Consider the following 20,545-nt stretch of genomic DNA (forward strand, 5'->3'; position numbering starts at 1 on the left):
TACTACTTCCTCGAATTCTCCTTGTCTCCTAGTCCCACCTCTCTTCCTTCCCTATTGGCCAACAGTGCTTTATTCATTAACCAGTATGAGAAACATATATACAGAATGGCATCTCCCATCACTGTGCAGCTCTGTCTGCCTGTGGGTATTTCTCATCCCTGGGTCCTTGTACTGTGACTTCTGCATTTTCCTCCCTCATTGCCCGCCGGTTCAGTCGTGATTCCATGAAAGTCTACCATCCTCTTCCGTGTGCTTCAAGCCTGGTACTCACATCGCTTTACATCCTGTAACCTGTAAACTCGCTGTGTGAGCTTGTGTGCGCCATGTGCACGAATGTGCCTACGGTGACCAAAAGAGAGTGTGCCAGATGCTCCCGGAAGTGGAGTTGCAGATGGTGAGCCGCCCAGCGTGGATGTTGGGAACTACACCCAGGTCCTGAGCTGTCTGTCCTGGCCCTAAAACTAACGTACTGTAAATCTACCTATGCCTCAGAGAAGTCCACCTAAGGTGAAGTTGCTGTGGCCCATTTGGAAATTGCACACACACACACACACACACACACACACACTCATATTCTCATTGAAGTTTTGAGAATAAATGCGGGAGGAAGATAAGCTGATGCATGCACAGACATTTCTATCAAGGATTCGGGTGTTCCGGTGGGACTTTTACCACACCAAGGAAGTGCTACTGGTCCAGCCGCCCTTCCAAGCCCCACTAATGCCCCTTGTGAACTGCAAACCCTATTTTGCACCCTCATTCTGTGTCTCCCAAAGCTCAATTACTTTCCAACACCCTCAGCAATAAAAGGGGGTCCCTTGACCCCTCAAGTCACGCCTCTCACGCTGAAGTGTCAGAATCATGCTCCAAAAGACACAAAAGAGCCAAACACAAACCCTTTCTTGGACCTCCCCCATGAAGGGACAGGGTATGATTCCCTCAGCACCAGCATCTCTGGTTTTCACCTCCAGGTAAGAAGGCTACAGTGTTGTGCCCTGGGATCTGGTGCGACTAAGCTCCACTGTGAAACACTATAGTTCGGCAGCCCTAAGATAAAAAACGCTTCCATGTGTTCTGAGAGATGAGCTCTGGAGGGCTATGTGCTCCCTGTTTACGGAGTGCATGCAAAACGTTTGCCCTCTTAACCTCCTGTGCTGGGTGCCAAGCTTTGGTATAGGACTGGCACCTGAGTCATTGTGTAGCCAAGCAACCCATTGATCCCTCCCCTTAAGAACCCACAGCTTTCTCTGGAAATGACTAAAATCTGCCCCGGACCGTGCTGGGCTCAGAGTGCAGCAAATCATCTTATAAACATCTCTCCCCTTGTTGACCACTGGATTTCTTCCTGACCAGGGGTCCACAGCTTCCGAGTTAGTTCAGACCTGCCAGAGGCAAGGCCAAGCTGAAGTTGTGTGGCTCGTCTCTATGACATCTGCTCTAAGGCCACTAGACTGGGATAGCGTTGTGCCTTGTGCGGTGGAGTGCTGGCTAGCGCAGATGAGCCTTGGATCCTCTCCCTAATTGATTTGGGACTAGAATTGAAGAAGGGGTCACGTGACTTGGTTGTGTGACTCAGACTTCCTGGAGGTGTCACGGCTCAGCTGATTTCTTTCCGTGCCCATTATCTGTAAGTCCTCCGATGGACTCCCCAAAGCTCGTGGTCCTTGCAGTCTGAGTTCTGTGACCACCTACCCCTGCCAGTAGTAATGATTATCACCATTTCTTCATGGCACCTACCTTTGGGCAGGTCTCCGTGAGTCCAGGGTAGCAGGGACAGAGCTGGCTGAGCCTCTTGCCTAGAATTGAGAGTTGGCTTGAGTGGGTTTTCCCAAAGTCTTCTTGAGAAGTGGACACAACCTTTCTTGTCTGAATCCTGCTCCTCTAAGGGTCTCCCGAGGTTTTACAAAGCTCTGAAGTTAATACTTTGTTACAGACTATCAAAAGTTTTGAGCTGAACACTTTGTATTTGTTCTGTTTCCAATGTCACCTGGATAATTAGCCATCCAGCCTTAGACTAATAGAGCCAGCCATAGGTCTGTCTTACTCTTCTGATGTTCTGCTGTCTGCTCACACAGAAGCTGCCGCCAGCTGGGTAAGCACCCACAAAGATTATCAGGGCAATAAGCAATTAGCCAAATGGAAGGCTGGAAAGCAAGGTTAAGGCTAAATTTCGGTGGGCAGTACCAAAACTGAGAATGGGCTAAAGGTGACATTCCCTTTGCTTCAGCTGTCACATGGGAAGCCGGGAGCAGCCACTGCTTAGCTGAGTCTGCCACACCCCACAGGTAGATGTTACTTTCTTAGAGCAGGTGTGTCTGCAGAGACCTCCATGCCCACTTCTGACTCAAGAGTCCTGCTCATGTGACCAGTTAATGGAACCTGAGGAGGAGAGCAAGTCACATGACCAAGCGTGTTCAGTTTGATGTAGGGGAATTGGACTTCATGGGGCTGGGGAGGTTCCTCAAACTCAGGAAGGGTGTCAGAAATCGGAGCATTATGAATTGCCACCACATACTTGGGGAATTTCTTCCAGTCACCATGGCTACTGCAGAAATATTTCTAGGTTTTTTTTTTTTTTTTATACTCTCAGCTAATCCTAAAACTGATCCTTTGAAGTCAAGCTGGGAGGTCGGGGGGAGGGGAGTCCATTCTCATTAAAATAGAGCTGAAGTGACTGCCAGGCATCTTAGCCAGTGTTTGCCTGCCTTGCTCAGCTACCACCACATCTTTCTCTTCTAAGTAATCTGAAGTGTTCTGTAGCCCATTGCCTGCATGTGTAGCGCCCTCCAGAGGCTTTCTGCAGTGCTTGACAGATAAGGCTTTTGTCTCCACGGACTTACAGGAAAGGCAGTCTAGGAAGGTATGTGGTGGAGCTGGGTGCTTGCAGGCCTCTGTGAGTCTGCTATTGCCTTGCACTGACCAACAGCCACCACCCCTATAATTTGGGGCTATTTTGTGTGTAATAGTCACAACAGTTTTCCCCATCGAAGGGTCACCACAAAGCGCTGTGGGATAAAGAGCTTGGCTAACTTTCCTTTCCACAGAGTGCACTGGGATAAACCCCAGCATGTTCCCCGGGCTCTCCACACATCTCTCTTCTCTGTATTTGTGCCCAACTGTCATCTGGTGCTCTCTCTCTCTCCCCCCCTTTCTATGTTCTTGCTCTATTAAATCTGTTACCTGGCTGGGGATGCTGCTCAATGGCAGAGTGCCTGATGAGCTTGCCTAAGGTCAACCAGCCTACCTTAGCATGGCCTCTGCTTTCTCCAGCACTGGCTCTCAGTGTAAAACAGGACAGAAATGAGAAACAAGGCACAGAGAAGAGCCTGGGCAGGGATGGCTGGGGTTCTGGTTGTGTGAGAGGCAGACTTGCTCGCTCTCTTTTTCCTGGACCTCACTACTGGTTGATCATAAAATAAACAGCTCCAGCCAATGTGTTAACTCATCTTCAAACACAGAACCTTCCAGTCCATTTGTGTTTTTCCAGATGTCGTCTTTCAATAGAGGCTCTGTTAGCTTTATATTTGAAGTAAAATACTTTGGGGTAGATCTTCCTTTCAGCCACCTAGTTGATAAAATGCCCCGGCTCATGCCATCAATAGTCCGTACTAGGATGTTTGAATCTCTGCTTCCTGCTGTCTGTCAAGAACTTCAGTATCTGGTTTTATTTATTTATTTATTTATTTATTTATTTATTTATTTATTTGGTAAGGCCATTGGGCCTTCAGAATAACAGTATTGCTCAGCTTTTTCCTTATTAGCATGCTGACTTAAGATTTAGTGTGACTTGAACTATATTAGCTCTGCTTTTGTTCTCAGAGTTTGTTCAGTTTGTGTGGCTCAGTTTTCCTGTTTATATGATCACATGTTGACAGGGAAAATATAAATGCTTTGTCTGGGGTGTGGCTGGCCCACAGGACTGGCACATGCCCTCTTTCTGTTCTTAGTTGGGTTTACTGGTTGTTTTAGAACCCTGTCTTTTAAAAAGAGGGGGAAAAAGATATATGTACCTTCTTAATTACATACTTTCAAAGTTAGTAAATATTCCTTCCCGTTTCCTCTTACCAGGCTGAGTACAACATGAATTTCTCATTTCCCTTACGCCTAGACTCCTATGTCAGTAGTCAAGAGGAAGGTGAAACCAGCATAAACATTCAGGAATCAAAACCCTTTAAATTTAGACAAAGAAAGGTAGCTGGTTGAGCAGTGCCTAGTACTCAGTACCAGGGCATGTAAGAGAAAGCCCCAGTGTACAAACAGCATAAGCTGCCTGTGTAGACTCTTGACATGCCATAGCAAGTCATGTGGCTGAGCCCAAGGTCAAGGGGCCGTGCTCCAAGAAGTCGGAGGGAAAGTTCATTCTTGGACTGAAGTGCGGTGGGAAGGAAGAATGGCTGGCTAATTAGCCAGACAATGATTAAATCTCCTGGGAGAACAGCCTCACTTAGGTATCTTCTCCATAGCCATGGTCTTTACATAACAGCATCCATGCTCTTTTCTCTTCTCATGGAACTGTCTGCTGTTGTGTTAATGTCTTTGTGTTAGCTCATCATTCAGTGAGCAAATGCCGTCAACACCAAGTCACCTGAACCAGGTACGCTCGATGGTCAGCAGTGTCTGGCCAAGGTCCAGCTTACATAGCGCAGCCAGAACTCAAAGCCAGGACACAGGGGGAGGCTCAGGGTAGAGCCACTGACTAAAGCTAAGGAAAGAGACTACCCTCAGAAGTAATTAAATATATAAAGTTTCGAGTGTGTTTGTGTATGCTTGGTCAAAGTGGAAAACAGACCTGTTTGCAAAATAAGAAAAGCCTGTCATGTAGTTTATTAAAAAGTGGTTGACATTAAACATGCCCCAAGGAAGAATGACCTAATGCTTTTTTATGTAGGAAACAGGGAATCCTTGTGCCTGCCCCTCATCCCCACACACTCCCTGTAGGGAGTAAGGGTGGTGCCTGTATGCACCTGTGTGTGTTCATGCCTGTATGTGTATGCAAGTATATGATGCCTTTGTTTGTGTGTGCATGTGCCTGTGTGTGCCCAAGAAGCACATGAGTATACCTGAGTGTGTGTGTGTGTGTGTGTGTGTGTGTGTGTGTGTTGCCAACTGCTGTCAGGCTTGACATGAATATATTCTAAATCTCTGCAGACTTTATATCATGGGTGGAAAAAGCACCATGATGAACTAGGGGTCCTTGGGTTTTTTTATTTTTTATTATTATTGTTGTTGTTGTTGTTGTTGTAAATAAGGATGTAATACTAATACAGGATGCCTACTGTGTCATTCTGGAAACCGAACCATCTCCCCTGGATCAGCTCTTGCTTGTTTCCAAAGCATGATCATATTCCTGAAGTTCCTTACAACCTTGGCTTACCCACTTCCCATAGATGCAGATTTTCTCATTGGTAGAAGACAGCGACCTCCTAGAATCATCCCCAGCTGGTGAAATATGTCCTAAGAAAGGGGACATACTTTATGTAGTCATTAAAAATCTCATTGCCATCCATGAAACTAATATTACTTACCTTGTTTTTTACGGTAATGATTTGCTTCTGGACATTTTGTTCTTGATGGTTTCATTTCAACGTTTTATTTTCATTTTTGCTTGCTTGTTTTTGAGACAAGGCCTCACATTTTAGCTCAGGCTACCTCAGCACATACTCTGTAGCCCAAGCTAGACTCCAGATCCAGAAGAGCCCTAGTTAAGATCTCAGGTGTACCTACTGCATGGTGGCTTGAACATTGGCCTTGTATTCTTTGAAGGTCCTTGTGCCCAGGTCTCTACATAGCTCAATCAGTGCCTATTGCTGACACCTCTGGGCCACTGGAAGCTTTTATGGAGGAGGATTGGACTCTGTTGTAGATTTTGCTGAAATCAGAAGCAAAGCGGTAGGTGGTTGTGAATGCATAGACGTCACTAAATCTCACTTCTATTTAATTTAGTTCAGTGCTAATTAGATTAAACATCTAATGCTGAGACACAGGCGTTCAGATTCCTAGTCCTTTCCTTTCAGTGTTACAAACTGGACCAGCCCAACTCTAGGAAATGGGGATTTACTGGAAGACAGCAGACTTGATTGGCTTCTGTATACCGGACTTAAGGGGAAATGACACAAGATGCCTTGGAAACTAGAGGCAGCAGCATTGACCATGGCTTCCCAATGGCAAGTGAGAGTGGACAAAGCTGGCCACCACCACACCACCACTGCCCTTCCTTTCTCTAGAGTCTCTTAACCCAGTTGGATTAGTTGCGAAAGACAGGCTCATAATTGCAGTCCACAGAGAAAGAAAAGAAATTCCCAGTTGCCACCAGAAAGGGGAAATCAACCTGGAAGTGGCAAGGAAATACTTCCCACACCGCTGCTGTGTGTTTTGCTGTGTGGGACTCCCCAGAGACCATGTTTCTGGAACGTTGTCATGTTCAATCCTTATTTCAAGCCTAGGATTCATCTGTATAAGTCCTTTCCTTGTAGGGGAGAAACAAAAACTTCAAGAAAGGTAGGAATCTCACTCAAGATGACACTGAACTATGATGGGACTGAGATTGGCAGAGGGCGGTCCCAAGGGACCCCTGTGGCCCTGTGCTCTGTTATCTGTGGCTGTTTGCCAGGCACAGGTACAGGACTAACTGGCCGCTCTTGCAACATTTACCATATGCTGGTACACAATATCACCCCCACCATAGGGGCTTGAGCCTTTAAGCCATGAACTGAAAGACGCTAAACTATGATCCTGGAGAAACTAGGTGCACACGATGTGGAGTCTGCTTCTGACTAGGTACACCTCCTTTATCTACCAGTGCCCAGAGCTGCTATGAGATTATAAATCCCTCCTTGTATTAATCCATTCATGAGGCCAAAGTTCTCATGATGTACTTGCTTCCCCAAAGTGCTGCCTTCAAACATCAGAACTAATCCTTCCCACATGAGTATCCACACCAGGACCAGCCTTCCCACATGTGACCACTGCATCAGGACCAGACCCATGTGACCACTGCATCAGGACCAGACCCATGTGACCACTGCATCAGGACCAGCCCTCCCCCATGTGACCACTGCATCAGGACCAGCCTTCCCCCATGTGACCACTGCATCAGGACCAGACTTCCCCCATGTGACCACTGCATCAGGACCAGACTTCCCCCATGTGACCACTGCATCAGGACCAGCCCTCCCCCATGTGACCACTGCATCAGGACCAGCCCTCCCCCATGTGACCACTGCATCAGGACCAGACTTCCCCCATGTGACCACTGCATCAGGACCAGACTTCCCCCATGTGACCACTGCATCAGGACCAGACTTCCCCCATGTGACCACTGCATCAGGACCAGCCTTCCGCATGTGACCACTGCATCAGGACCAGACCCATGTGACCACTGCATCAGGACCAGACCCATGTGACCACTGCATCAGGACCAATACACACATTTTCTTTTTTAGGGATATTTCACACCCAAACCATAACAAACACATAGCCACCTAGTCTTCTAGATGTCTACCAAAACATGGAGCATACACAAAGCTGCCCAGCTGTGCCATGCCCACTGAGCTAAGGCGTACTCTAGACCTTGAAATCATAGAAGATACTAGAAGCCCTGTTTTCTTAGAGAGCTCACATAAGATTGACAGAAAGCAAATATGTTTTGAGATGACCTTGAATAGACCAGGACAGTGAGTGAATGTTGGGAAGGAGAAACGAGAGAGATTTCCTTAATGAACCAAGCCAACATGTAAGAAGAGATGGGAACAGAGTGGTTAAATCTAGAAGAGCATCCCAGGCACAGGGAATACCACGCGTCACGCATGCTGCGGCTGAACTTTGAAAAAGCCAAAGCAGTCACAAAACAGCAAAAAAAAAAAAAAAGTTAAGCAGGAAGTGAAGAGAATCAAGAATCAAGTGGTATCAGAAAAAGTAAATGAGAAATGAAGTTAGAATTTTATAAAATAAAGTATCAAATGCGTATTAAAATTTGGACCACCTTTAATTACTGTAACATCTGATTTTGTGTTGGAGACACATACCTTCCTAATCCCCAGAAAGGATGGATAGATTTACGATCGTAGCCGTTGTCTTTTAATTAAACATATCCATGTGTGGGATGTAAGATAGAATCAGCCCCTGGCCTTTATGAAAGCAAGGCTGGGGGGACACATACAAACACAAGTTCAGGGAGAGAAGGAGAGCGTGTAAATGTCAGGCATCTTCAAAAGGAAAATATCAGCGTATTTTCAAGTTGGTGATGGCAGGGTGCAGATAAGAAACCTAAAAGAGTGAAGGTCATGGTCGTGTCACGAGCGCCATGGACCAGAAGGAAGTCATCTCCTTTGAAGAACTTCTGAGAACACATACATAGCAGATTTGCCCCCTCTACAGATCGTTGCTCAGACCTGCGGTTATGGCTTCCCCGCAGCAGCGTGTGGTGATGGATGAATGGTGATGGTCCCAGCACTCTATTCCATCTGGGAATTACACCCATGTATCTCTTTAATAGTCATAAACCATGCTTCATCTAGAACCATCTATAACCACTCAGTGTTTGGCTCAGATATTCCCAACGGCTCGCCTCCTGCTTTGTTGTGATTTGTAGAATTGCACTTAACTTATCAACCCCAGAAGCAGTTCCGTCTGCAAGCCAAATAGCTTTTTATTTTCATACTAAATCTGTTCCTTTTCTATGTATGGCTCGGTTGCCTATAAAATACACACAGTTTTGTGAATACTTCAGAACTTTGTGTGGGGTTTGTCTGTTACCAAGTAACTTTAGTAGTTGGCCGTCCTTAAAATCTCTGTCATTTGTAACCAGTTTTGATATCTTCTTTGATAAAAGTATCTCTCAAATGGGCACTTCTTTTATTACTTAAGGTCACCTTGAGGTATGTGTCATTTGAAAGTATGTGTTCTAACAATTGCTGTGTTTCCTACCTCTTGCCTGTGAAGGGTGCTGAATTAGAGGACTAAGATGCAGGCTTGAGAATGCTGCCTTCCAGGGATACTGTTATTATTATCATCATTGTTATCATCATCATCGTCGTCGTCGTCATTGTTATCATCATCATCATCGTCATTAGGGTTGAGGTGTTTTCCTTGGCCTGTCCTGTAGCTTTACTGTTTGATCTCGACAACTCATGTCCTTTCTAGTCTTTGTCACTTAGGAGTGTTTGGGGGGATATTTTTCTGACCAATTGTTTTTGTTCATACATGTTTTCATATACTTTAAAAATATTGATTTTGTGTGTACCATGTGTGTGTGTGTGTGTGTGTGTGTAATTGTGTACTTACAGAGACAAAAAAGGGAGCCTTAAATCCTCTTCGAACTGGAGTTGGAAGAGATTGTAAGCCATCATGCGGGTGATGGGAAATGAACTCTAGTCCTCCAGAAGGGCAGCAGGAATTGTTGAACCATCTTTCCAGGGTTCTTCATACAATCGTGTATTTGGGGAGTGGAGCAGTCTTTGCTATGTTACTCATTCATGTTACAGAACTAAATGAGTTTCTTTAAGCAAAATAACTAACCACTTCTGCTCCATGTGTCCAGACTGAGGACTCTGTCATGTTTTGCTGTGATTTTTGAGACAATGTTTCACTTTGTAGCCTGGGCTGGCCTCAGACTCACACTAACACCCCCCTACCCCCCCCCCGCCAGGTGCTGGGATTACAAATGTGCACCACCACAGTCTCAGGAGGGGGCTTTTCCGGGTTTCCATCTCCCCTGTTTCCAAATAGGAAAGTGAACAAAAGGTGTGGTCTAGTCGGTGCTCACCTTCCACTGAAAACAGTTCATGAAGCTGGGAGCTGAGTCCATACAGGCTTTGGCGAAGTGGTTTAAACCCACAGCTGTGGCGGGTCACAGGCATTTTTAGTTCAGGAAGCCCTTTGAAGTAAATGATTGTGAGGCGGTGATAGGAAGTTGGTCTCAAAACTCAGCAATGCTAGCCAGCTGCCCACGGCTCCTGGGATGTAGCCCATCTGTGACTGGGTACTTGTGATTTCATTTCCTCTAAACATAGATGCAGAAACTGTTCCCAACACTCTTGGGAGCCACGCCCTTCCCCTGAGCAAGCCCCAAATGCCTCTTGGCTTCAGGTCAGGACCCCTGGGAGAATGAGCGCCACATTGGTACCTTTGAGACTAAACTATGAGTTGCCGAAGTTGACCACCCTGACCCTTTAATCCTACATCGAGGAAAGTGCCTGAGCAACTGGGTCAACAGTTAGGCCAAATGGTGGTCTTCCCCCTCAGACATCGTCCCTTCTTTACACCATTTCTTTTTATACCCAACCCAACTGGGCAACACTAAATGCTGACTTTACTTTTCTCTAAATCCCTTCTCCTACCCAAACATTACTACGTATTTATAAAGTTTGTATTCTTAAGTGCACTCTCTGCAAACAAACTTCTATATTTTCTTTGAAGAAATAAGAAGTCATGAGTTGGGAACTTGTTAGAGCCTCTTATGCTAAATCTTCTTCATAAAGGAGTAAATAGGCTCTCCAGCCTCTCAGAGACCGTTAAGACTAGACGGGCATCTTGCCGTGTTTATGTTGAGCAGATTTAATGCATATATGGCTCTTTTCTGTGTAGTGGCCTTTTCCAAAGATTTTAAATTATGCTTTTCAGTCAGAAAGACCCGGAAGTGTATTGCCAGAGCCATCTTCAGTTTGCATCCAATCACAGCGACACCGGCACAGTAAAAGGAACAGTCTTTGAGAGAAGTCGTGTCATGGAATTTCTGTCAGGCAGTGGTCTGCAGCTGACTTGCCACATGCCCTTTAGATAGCTCGCCTTTCCATCCCCCCCCCCCCCGCGCATAATGCCGTGTGCTTACATTGAAGCACGAAAGAAAAGAGTTGCCCTGACTTTGCTCTGTCCCCGTAATCACGTGGGTCCTTAGAGAGTAAACTCGTACCCACAGACAGTGGTGACTTGAGGCAAGGGGCCTGGCTTCTCACTCATTTCACAGAGGCTGTATACACATCATTTTTCAGGAGGAGTATTCCTACCCCTTATTCATCTTCTCTCCAAGGACCAGTGTACTGGAGTATAGGGAGAGCCTGGTTATGTACAAAGTTTAAGTGGTTTTTCCAGCTTCTATCCTTTTCACCTATAAAATATTTAAAAAAAATAAATAGTGGGAACTCTTATCTGAGAAATCTGTAATGGGGAAGGGGCTGGTTTTCTTTGTGTTTTTTTGGGTGGGGTGGGAAATGGTCTTTATAGCTTTTGTTGGGGATGCATAAGAACCCTACAAGTAGGTGAGACTTACTTAGTTGACAAGAAAGAAAATGACTGTAATGTGATGAAAGGCCATGTATGAGGCTTCTGTGCCGGGCTCACCGTAGATTCATAAATTCTAACCTGCAGACTGCCACGCCTGCTTTGTAATGTCCAGCATCCGTTAGAAGACAAAGAAGCACCGTTGCTTTCTTCGTCTCTCCTAGCTCAGGCTCTCCTGAAACTCGCTGTCTGGTCCAGGCTGGCCTTGCTGCTCTTGGTCCCTCGGCCTGTCAAGTCCTGATATTACAAGCGTGTGACACCACACCCAGCTCCCTTCACTGACTCTTCAGTTATCAATGATTGCTTCTTAAACCCGCAAATTAAAATTTCTAGCTCAGCAAACCTCCGGTCTTACCCATTTAATATGTCAAGCCTATTCCCACGCTCTTGTTCATGACCTAGAAGCTGAATTTTCAAGGTTGATGAAATGGCTCAGATTCTATGAAAGTCTGCTGCTCAGCCAGGAAGACTGATGTTTGGATCCCAGCACCCACATCAAGTGGCTCATATGTGCCCTTAACTCCAGCTTCAAGGGACCTACATGTAAGGAGCATAACATGCTTTTTAGGACCTAGTGGGCAGCTTCTCTCTCTCTCTCTCTCTCACACACACACTCACACACACACACATACACACACACACACACATTTGTGTGCACTCCAACAGACACATGAATAAAAGTGGGCTTCTTTGTCGTATAACATCAGAATTTCCCACAGCACAGACTGGAAGCGGCGGCAGTGTAAGGACATCTCGGAATTTACAGCCCAGAGGAGCGCAGAAGCCTAGCAAGGCCTGAGAACTTGGATCAGTGGGTCTATCTAGGCACTCTGTCTGGTCAGGGCTCCTGGGACTTGATGCTCCTCTGTTCTGTGTTCTGTCTATGTCCTCATTCTGGCTGTAACATCTGACAGTATCATTCATGCTACAGAGTGCCAGTTCGGGCTCCAGCAAGTACATTCTTGAAGGCAGGGTGAGTAAAAACACAAGAACAGAAGTAGGGGAGAGCAGGCATCTCCTGTAAGGACCATTCTTGAGCTCCAATCGCTTTCCCTTTCCTTCTGCTAACCCTAGAAACCATCTGATCCTGCTTGGTTTTTGTCAACTTGGCACAAGCTAGAGTTATCTGGGAGGAGGAGTCTCAGCTGAGAAAGGCCCTCCATTTAGATTTCCTGTAGGCAAGTCTGTGGAGCATTCTCTTCATTAACGATTGACGTGGGAAGACCCAGCCCACTCTGGGGGTGCCGCCCCAGGACAAGTGGTTCTGGATTATCTGAGGTAGCAGGCTGAGCAATGGGCCATGAGGGGCAAGCCGGTAAGCAGAGCTCCTCCGTGGCCTCAGCTTCAGCTCCCACCTCCAGGCTCCTGCCCTGACGTCCGTTCATGAGGGGCTACAACCGTCAGCTGAAAATAACCCCTTAGCTCCGTGGTGTTTATCTCAGCAATAGACAGCAAACTGTAACAAAGGGTGCCCCAAGAGGTGTGTGCATCGGTCCTAGAATGTCCCTTAAATCCTGATGATGAAGAACGTTGAAGCCTTCCACCAAGGCTTAGCAAGCTTTGCCGTCAACCCTGCCGGAGCAGGTGCTGGCCCTGTTTTTTATTCCCTCTTTTTCAGTATCATTCAAATCTAGCGTGGAGTGAAAGTAAACCTTTATGCGTACTGAACGGAGGGGGTTACAGTCTCCTCCATTCCCGGGGTCGGGCTGGGAAGCAGCAGCAGCAGCAGCTCTGAGAGGGACAAAGGGGAAGAGACTTCTTCCTTTCTTCCGCTTTGGGAGCACGAGGCTGTTTTAGATGTACCTGGCGTTTGGTATAGAGTTGACAGTGATGTGCTTTTCATGACTGTGTACACACTATAAAATCCCTGGAGATGAAGAGAGTTCCGGGGGATTGGAGGTGGTCTACTCCCAGCAAATCCCATTCAGTTCACTGGCGCTTTGATCCGATTGCATGGGTTCGGTTTGGGACACTAAGTAATTAGAATCCCTAACCAAGTATGTGCCCCGTCTGCCCAGCCTCTTGACTGACGGTGGAGACGGATGCAGAAATGTAGTAACGGGTCACGCAGGCTTAACATGACTGTGTGTGCTTCAGCACCACATGATGCAGGCTGAATTAGAAGCCTTTGTTCCGTCAGGAGCCGGGGCAGGAGGGAGTCTCACACTGTTTCTCTGTGTAGCCGCTGACATTTCCAGACGTTTTAAAGCAGTGTTTCTTTGGTGCCGCGTTTACTGAGCTGAGTGTTCTCTAAATGCTCCTTGTGTGTTTTCAGGGACCGCTTTGTGTGTTTATTTCTTAAACTTACGGAGTCTCCTGCGGAGGGAAGATGATTGCATTGTTTAATAGCCGAGTCTGCCAGGTATTTTGGCACCTTGACAGGCTTTTGCACTTGGGTAACGCAACCGTAAAGAACCCCTGTGTATTTATAGCAAAATAGACCCTGTGCCAAGGCCCCCAGCCATAACTGAAGCTCTTATCTGAGAAGGCCCTGCCGTGTTGAGGTTGGAGGCTTGGGTGTCACATGCACCTGGGTGTTAAGTCCCAGCTCTTCCACTTGGGCAAGTCATAACCTTTCTAAGCCTCAATTGTCCCATTCACACAGTTTCCAGGAGGATAAAAACATGACTTAGGGGCAGGCCCGCAAGGCAGAAACCCTGGGAAGCTCGGCCCAGCTCCTCAGACACTCAGGAAAGCCATGTCTAGCTGCTCAGACACTCTGGGAATCAATGTGATCAAGACATCCAAGGCCAGTTCTCAAACACTCCCAAGTGGTAGCATCCAGATTGTTGAGCCAGAGACCCTCTGGGTAGCAGTAGTCAGCTTTCCTTCTTGTAAATTTTAAATCCATGGCCTTACTTTCTGGATGTGTTGGAATTGTGCCATTGGCATAACTAGAACTGTTGGAACCAGGCTTCCCCCTTAGGTCCCCTGAGCCTGTCGTCAGGAGCTGTGTCCTTGACACCAGGAGTACTACCTGCCAACTCCATGTCTACTGCAGGGCACTCTTTCCTGGCCGAGTACTGCCACCAAGCCTGTGGAGTTGAACAAGACGATGTGCTGATGTGTGAGCACGTATGTAGATTCGTGCTCGTATTCCCCGTGGGCCCTATGGTACTCTGAGGTAAAAGGGTAGAGTGCTCAGATGTGAAGAACTTGACTTAGGCTGTTTCAGAGCAGAGCAGTTTCTACCCCCAAGACATCTTAAAAACAAAACAGTAGCCCTTCAGTTGTGGCCAGCGCAGTGTAGACTCTCTGTACCGGCCTACCTGCCATGCATTTGCCCCCAGTGAGCATCTGCAGTCCATCTCGAACACGGCCTCCTTCTGTGGTGACATCCGGGTTGCGTTGGGAGATGCTGAGCTGGGTGTCATGGGAGAGCGTAGGTGCGGGCTGTGACTGCTCTGATGAAGAGTCCAGACCCACACTCTGACAGGCATGCAGGATGAAGGCAGCTGGCACTGGCTCAGGTCAAACCACTGCCCAGACTGTTGACTCAGTCAGAGTCTGGCTTATTCTAAACATGCATTTTATGTGGCACTCACTTCCCTGGTCGATTCAGAGTCTCTATCAACATGGTGTATGGTAATGTCACAGATATGTTCCCAGAGAGGGGCTCTACGTCTGACCTTTAGCTTTATGTGCAGTGTGGACTCTCACGTCCGACTTACTTATAGAAAGAAGGAAGAGGAAACCCTTTAATTTACAGCGAGCTTGCCCACATGATGTAGTTTCCAGGGAGCCTCTGTCAATGCAACCAGACACGTTACAGACAAAGCGTGATGGTTTTCAACTCCAGTGAGGAGAAACAAGGGCCACAAAGAAGTCCAAGATCTTATGGCCGTGTGTGCATGTGTGCATGCATGCGTGAATGTGCACCTGTGTGTGTGAGAGAGAGAGAAAGAGTGAGTGTGTGTGTATGAGTGTGGCATCTGGAAGTTTGTCATGATCTTAAGTGAGGATGGGTTATTGTGTCGTCTTGCAGAGCTTTTCCGTAGTCTCTGGCCTTGGAGCAGGTTCCTTTGCAAGGCACACCTGAAGGAACTGTCTCATCAAAAGCAGAGACAGAAGACTCACCTTGACATACAGCAGCCAAACTCTGATATGTTTAGATGTCCTTTTAAGAAGGTGTATGTGTGTTTGGCTTTGTCTGTCTGTCTGCAGGGGACTATGAGTAATGCAAACCTGGACTCTTAATTCAGCAGCCATTTTCCATACTATGATGTGGGGAAGTCAGACTGAGCAGTTCAGTCTCACCGTAACTGTGTAATCCCAGGAGCTAGCAACCACTCTTCTCCTTGTAATCACAATTTGATTGTTTATGGTCTAAAGGAACTGTTTCAGAAGAAATAAGATTATAAGATATTTTTCAAAAGTTGCTTTATGCATACATGGATTATAAAGTTTAAAAAGCCAGGGAAATAATTGCCTGTACTATAGGCATTGAGAGATTTCTTATCCTGTCTAGATTTTAGTCAACTTGGCACAAGCAAGAGGCATTTGGGAAAGGGGACTCTCGCGGTTGAGAAAATGCCCACGTCAGATTGGCCTGTAGGCAAAGCAAAGCTTTGTGACATTTTCTTGCTTAATGGTTGTGGGAGGGCCCAGTCCACCAGGTGCAGTGTCCTGGGCAGGTGATACCGGATGGTGTGAGAACAAACACTGGGTGAACCATGAGGAGCAGAACCGTGAGCAAGGCAAGGCTCCTCTGTGGCTTCTGCTTCAGTTTCTGCCTCGAGGTTCCTGACTTAAGTTCCTGCTCTGACTTTCCTGGTGATGGACTGTCGCCTGGAAGTGTGAAATGAAATAAACCCTTTCCTCCCCAAGTTGCTTTTGGTCATGATGGGTTTTTTTTTGTTTGTATGTATGTTTGTTTGTTTTGAGCAATAGAAACAAACCTTTCTCAATGTCCATTATACCCAAAGACTAAGTGATAATATTTAAAAGGAACATTTTATAAAGTACCCAGGAATAAACCTAACCAAGAAGGTGGAAAAACCTCTATAATAAAAAGTATAAGAAGTTGAAAAAAGAATTTGAAGATACTAGACCATGGAAACACCTTCCATGCTCCTGGATTGAAAGAATTAATATCATAAAATAGCATATTTCCAAAAGTAATGCATGTATTTGGTGAACCCTCTCTCAAAACCCCAATAGCATTCTTTACAAAACTAGGGGGGAAAAAATCTTAAAATTTGCATGGAAACATAAAATATAATGAATAGTAAGAAGACGACTGAACAGAAAGAACACCGCCAGGTATCTTATAGTACACGGCGTCAGACGGTAATACAGCGTCCCGATGACAACGGCAGCATGACCCATGGAGTAACGGAACACAGGATCAAGAAACAAAACCCACACAGCTATAACAGCCTACAAACGTCAGAACGCGCCGGGTAGGATGGGGGCAGCTTATTTAACAAGTAGAATTGACAAGAATAGATGTCAAATTGTAGAATGGAGTTAGGTGCGCATCTCCCACTATGTACGAAAATCGGTTCAGATTGGATCAAATACTTTAGTTTAAATCCTGAAATGCTAAAGGAAAACATAGAGGAAGCACATGATGTCTTAGACACGGGCGTAACCTTGTGATTCTGGCACATGAAATAGCCCCAAGAATCGACGGGTGTGAGTATGTAAGATTTACAAACTCACACAGAAAAAGGGAACTATCAGAAATGATAACAGACGACAGAAGACCCCCCCACTGATTGGTAATGGACTTGCAAAATGGGCAGAGCTAGCTCTCTATAGAGGCAACACAAACGACCGGCAAGTATTTAAAAGTGTCCATTGCCCTAAACCATCAGAGAAATGCAAATTAAAACTAATTGACTTTTTTATAACCTCGTTCTAGACAGACGGGCCATCACATGATTGGTGGGGTTTTCACAGAAAAACCTCTACAATAACTACTGTACGGCCTAGCTACGTCTCACCCAGACACACACATCCTAAGGCCTCTGTATCCCCCACTGAGATGTTTGTGCATCCCTGTTTATTTCCGCTCCGTTCATAGCAGCGAGGAAAGCAGAGCCAACCTGCGTACCTGTTGTCAGATGGATAAGGAAAAAAATGTAGTGTGTATGTATCCACAGTGGAATTTTATTTAGCCACTAAGGAAAGTGAGATACGCAGAATAAGTGGATTCGTCTGGAAATTATTATATGAAGCAGAGCAGCCCAGACTGAGGAAGGGAAGTGCCACATGCTCTCTGTCATGTACTCATCCTAAGAGCTAATGTTCAAATGTGTGTGTCTTTGGGACTGGGGTTGGGCGGGCGGGCCATAAAACCAGAACAGTGACCACTAACAGGGACAGTTGTGCTATGAACATGGGAGCTTCTGAGGGTGAAAGGTCACAGGAGGATCAACAAATTACGTTTGAAAAAAAATGCCAAAAGGAAACCACCTATGAATGTGTGTGCTAACACCAAAAGTAATAGAAATGTTAACAGGATCATTTGAAATTTTGCATTTCCAAAACTCAGCAGCAAGTCCTTTGTAAAAAAAAAAAAAAAAAAAGAATGCATTTCTACATAAAGCTGCATAGGACTTAGGATGAGAAGCCACTGTGACACAGAGGTCCCCATGGGACACAGGAAGAAAAGCTACAATGACAAAGAGGACTTGCAGGGTGTGGACCCCACCTGAGCTAGCTGTCTAAGGCTGCTAGATCAATTTACAACAGACTGAGGCATGAAGATGTCAGAGCCAGGCCCTCTTTGCAGGCATCTTTGGCGATGGTCCTTGTCATCTGTCTTCTCCCAGATGCATCTCTCCAGCCTTTGCCTGCCGGTCACTCTGGGAAGCAATTTCCACCTGTTACTACCCGAGTAGTCAGCTTATATGCCATAGAAATTCCACATACTGAATCCGTACAGGATAGTTTTGCTTCTGATCTGAATGGTGTACACTTGGATTTTAAATTTTCTTATTGCTTCAAAGACAAGTAAACACTCTGTATGTGTGTGTGTGTGTGTGTGTGTGTGTGTGTGTGTGTGTGTGTGTGTGTGTGTACGTGTACATGCACATGCCCTGTAGATATTAAAATCTCTTTTTAGCATCCCAATTTCTGGATGAAGTTTGGACCTCCTGTTGCTCTTGGGATTTAGACGACATCAGCTGGTTTCCCGGTAGATGCTTTGGCCCTTTTTTGCACAGATCAGTTCAGTCATCCTCAGGAAACTTGACGACATCTCCAGCCTTATTTCTCAAAGCTGGGGATACAGTTGTTTGCAAGGCAAAACATGCCTCTGCTGTCCTGGAACTAAAACTTCAAGGGTTCTCCTATGACCCTGTGAGTAGGAGGAATGTCTGTCTTGTTTGTTTTTCTAGGAAGGAAAATGTTGAGAGAAAAGGTGAGCCGGAACTGTGCCGTACATGCACGAAAACCTCAGGTGCCTAGAGTCGCCCGCCCATTCTCCTGCACAGCTCCTTTGCTAAATGGCATTCTTTTTCAGCTGACCCTTGGATATACTTTGAAAGTTTCGTCTTCCAGTTTTTCGTCATCCTGAATTTCAGTGGATTATTAAGTGCGGTTTAACAGAGAACTCCCACTTGGATTTAGGGGTGCTTATTAAAAACATGCTACGACAGGTTTATATTATAAAATAGAACCCCACAGCACTCTCTTGAAGGCTCCCATTGTCTAAGCTGTGGGCACTGGCTACTCGCTGCTAGCATATTTCCTTCTGCACCATTAGCAACATTATCTTCATGGTCCAGAAAGTTCTCACGGGGATAGATAACTGTCTTTGCTGAACCGGGGGTTTTGATCACTGTATTAGTTTACTACTGATCTGCTAAAATAGTCCTAACTTTAAAAAATATCTTAACAGGAGAAGTGACCTTAAAGATTGATTTTATTTTTATTTATGTGTGTGTTTGTGTCCCTGTGGTACAGGCATGTGCCGTGTGGGTGCTCTCGGAGTCCAGTGAGGGCATCCAGTCCCCTGGAGCTGGGGTTACAGCCAGTTATCTGCCTCTCTGTGTGGGTACTGGGGACCAAACTCTACCTCTACAAAAACAGTACTTGCTCTAGACCCTAACTGATGAGCTGTGTCTCCACCCCTCCCCCCATTTTTTTTTTATTATTATCACAGTCCTCTCCATCCCACGATGAGTAAATCGAAGTTATCAGCTCATTTACCTTTATTCCTGGATCCAAGCATGCGTGATATAATTGATTTCCTTTCCATCATGGGCATCTGTGGTGTTGATAGGATCTTTGAGGGTGTTTGGTCCTACTCTTTAAGAACCAACATGTTTGTTTTCGTGTTTTATCAGATCATTCTGATAGTCTACATTCGGCTTCTCCAGTAACTGCAGGCCATCGTCAGCTGTGGGAGTATAGAGTCACTCTCACAGCCTGGGTAACAGGCCAGCGACTGTGACTGCCCAGGCAGAGGATTGGAAGTCCCACCGGGCCTCAAGTCCTCTCATACAGAAAGCCCCTCCTGCTCGGTCTCCCTGGCATCATATTGGTTTTCTCCCAACTGAAGTCTCTCTCTCTCTCTCTCTCTCTCTCCTCCTCCTCTTTCTAAACAATCAACAGCTTGATCAAGTCACCCGCCAACGGAGCCTGACCAGCCTGGAGCTGTTCCTGTCCTGTGCCCAGAAGCAGCTGAGTGCCCTCATAGCTACAGAGCCCGTTGACATTGAATAGAGACGCACTGACCAACCTGTCCCTGTCATTAAGCCTGCCTACTCTGAAGCTGTTCCTCTCCTGTGCCTGGAAGCAGCTGAGTGTTCTAAGGGCCATGGAGCCTTGTGGTATTGAATAAAGGGAGCATGACAGGCGACCTTGCCCTAACTATTGTGGCAGTCAGTCACTAGACTTCTGATAGATGCCATGACTTAGAAAGATGCTTTTGTTTTCTGTTTAAGCTTGGAGGGTTGGTTTCCAGGTCAGGTATGAGCCAAAGCAGCAGCGTCTAGAAAAACCATCAGCAGATCTAACTTATTCTCTGTTATTTTATTACAAGTAGCAATGGAAGAATATATATATGACCCAAAGTCATGAAAAAGCGGTATGTTATCCACAGTTCATGGGGTAAACAATACAGCTTCAGGTGGCCTGGCGACACCATTTGGTAAAGGATTACCTTTTGACTGCCTCATTGTGATTTGTGGGACGGTAGGTACCACTGTGTACCCACACATTTATTTGTTGCTAAGAAGTAGAGTGGATAGAAACACTAACATGGCCATTGTTGTGACCAACCTGACCGTTTCTCTAAAGGTCAGTCTGCGTGCGT

General features: G+C 46.0%; 1 protein-coding gene across 2 annotated transcripts in view; it reads left to right on the plus strand.

Moving 5' to 3' along the window:
* Positions 1–20,089, plus strand: part of Ccdc91 (coiled-coil domain containing 91) — a 141,948-nt gene extending 121,859 nt beyond the window's left edge. For both annotated transcript variants that reach the window (XM_051173355.1, XM_051173356.1), the window contains exon 13: positions 19,843–20,089. In XM_051173355.1, the coding sequence (XP_051029312.1) occupies positions 19,843–19,953 (111 nt within the window). In that variant the 3' untranslated portion in view covers positions 19,954–20,089. The remainder of the gene's footprint in view (positions 1–19,842) is intronic.
* Positions 20,090–20,545: the final 456 nt, after the last annotated feature.

This window comes from Phodopus roborovskii, unplaced genomic scaffold (assembly GCF_943737965.1).
Source record: "Phodopus roborovskii unplaced genomic scaffold, PHOROB, whole genome shotgun sequence".
Lineage (NCBI taxonomy): Eukaryota > Metazoa > Chordata > Mammalia > Rodentia > Cricetidae > Phodopus > Phodopus roborovskii.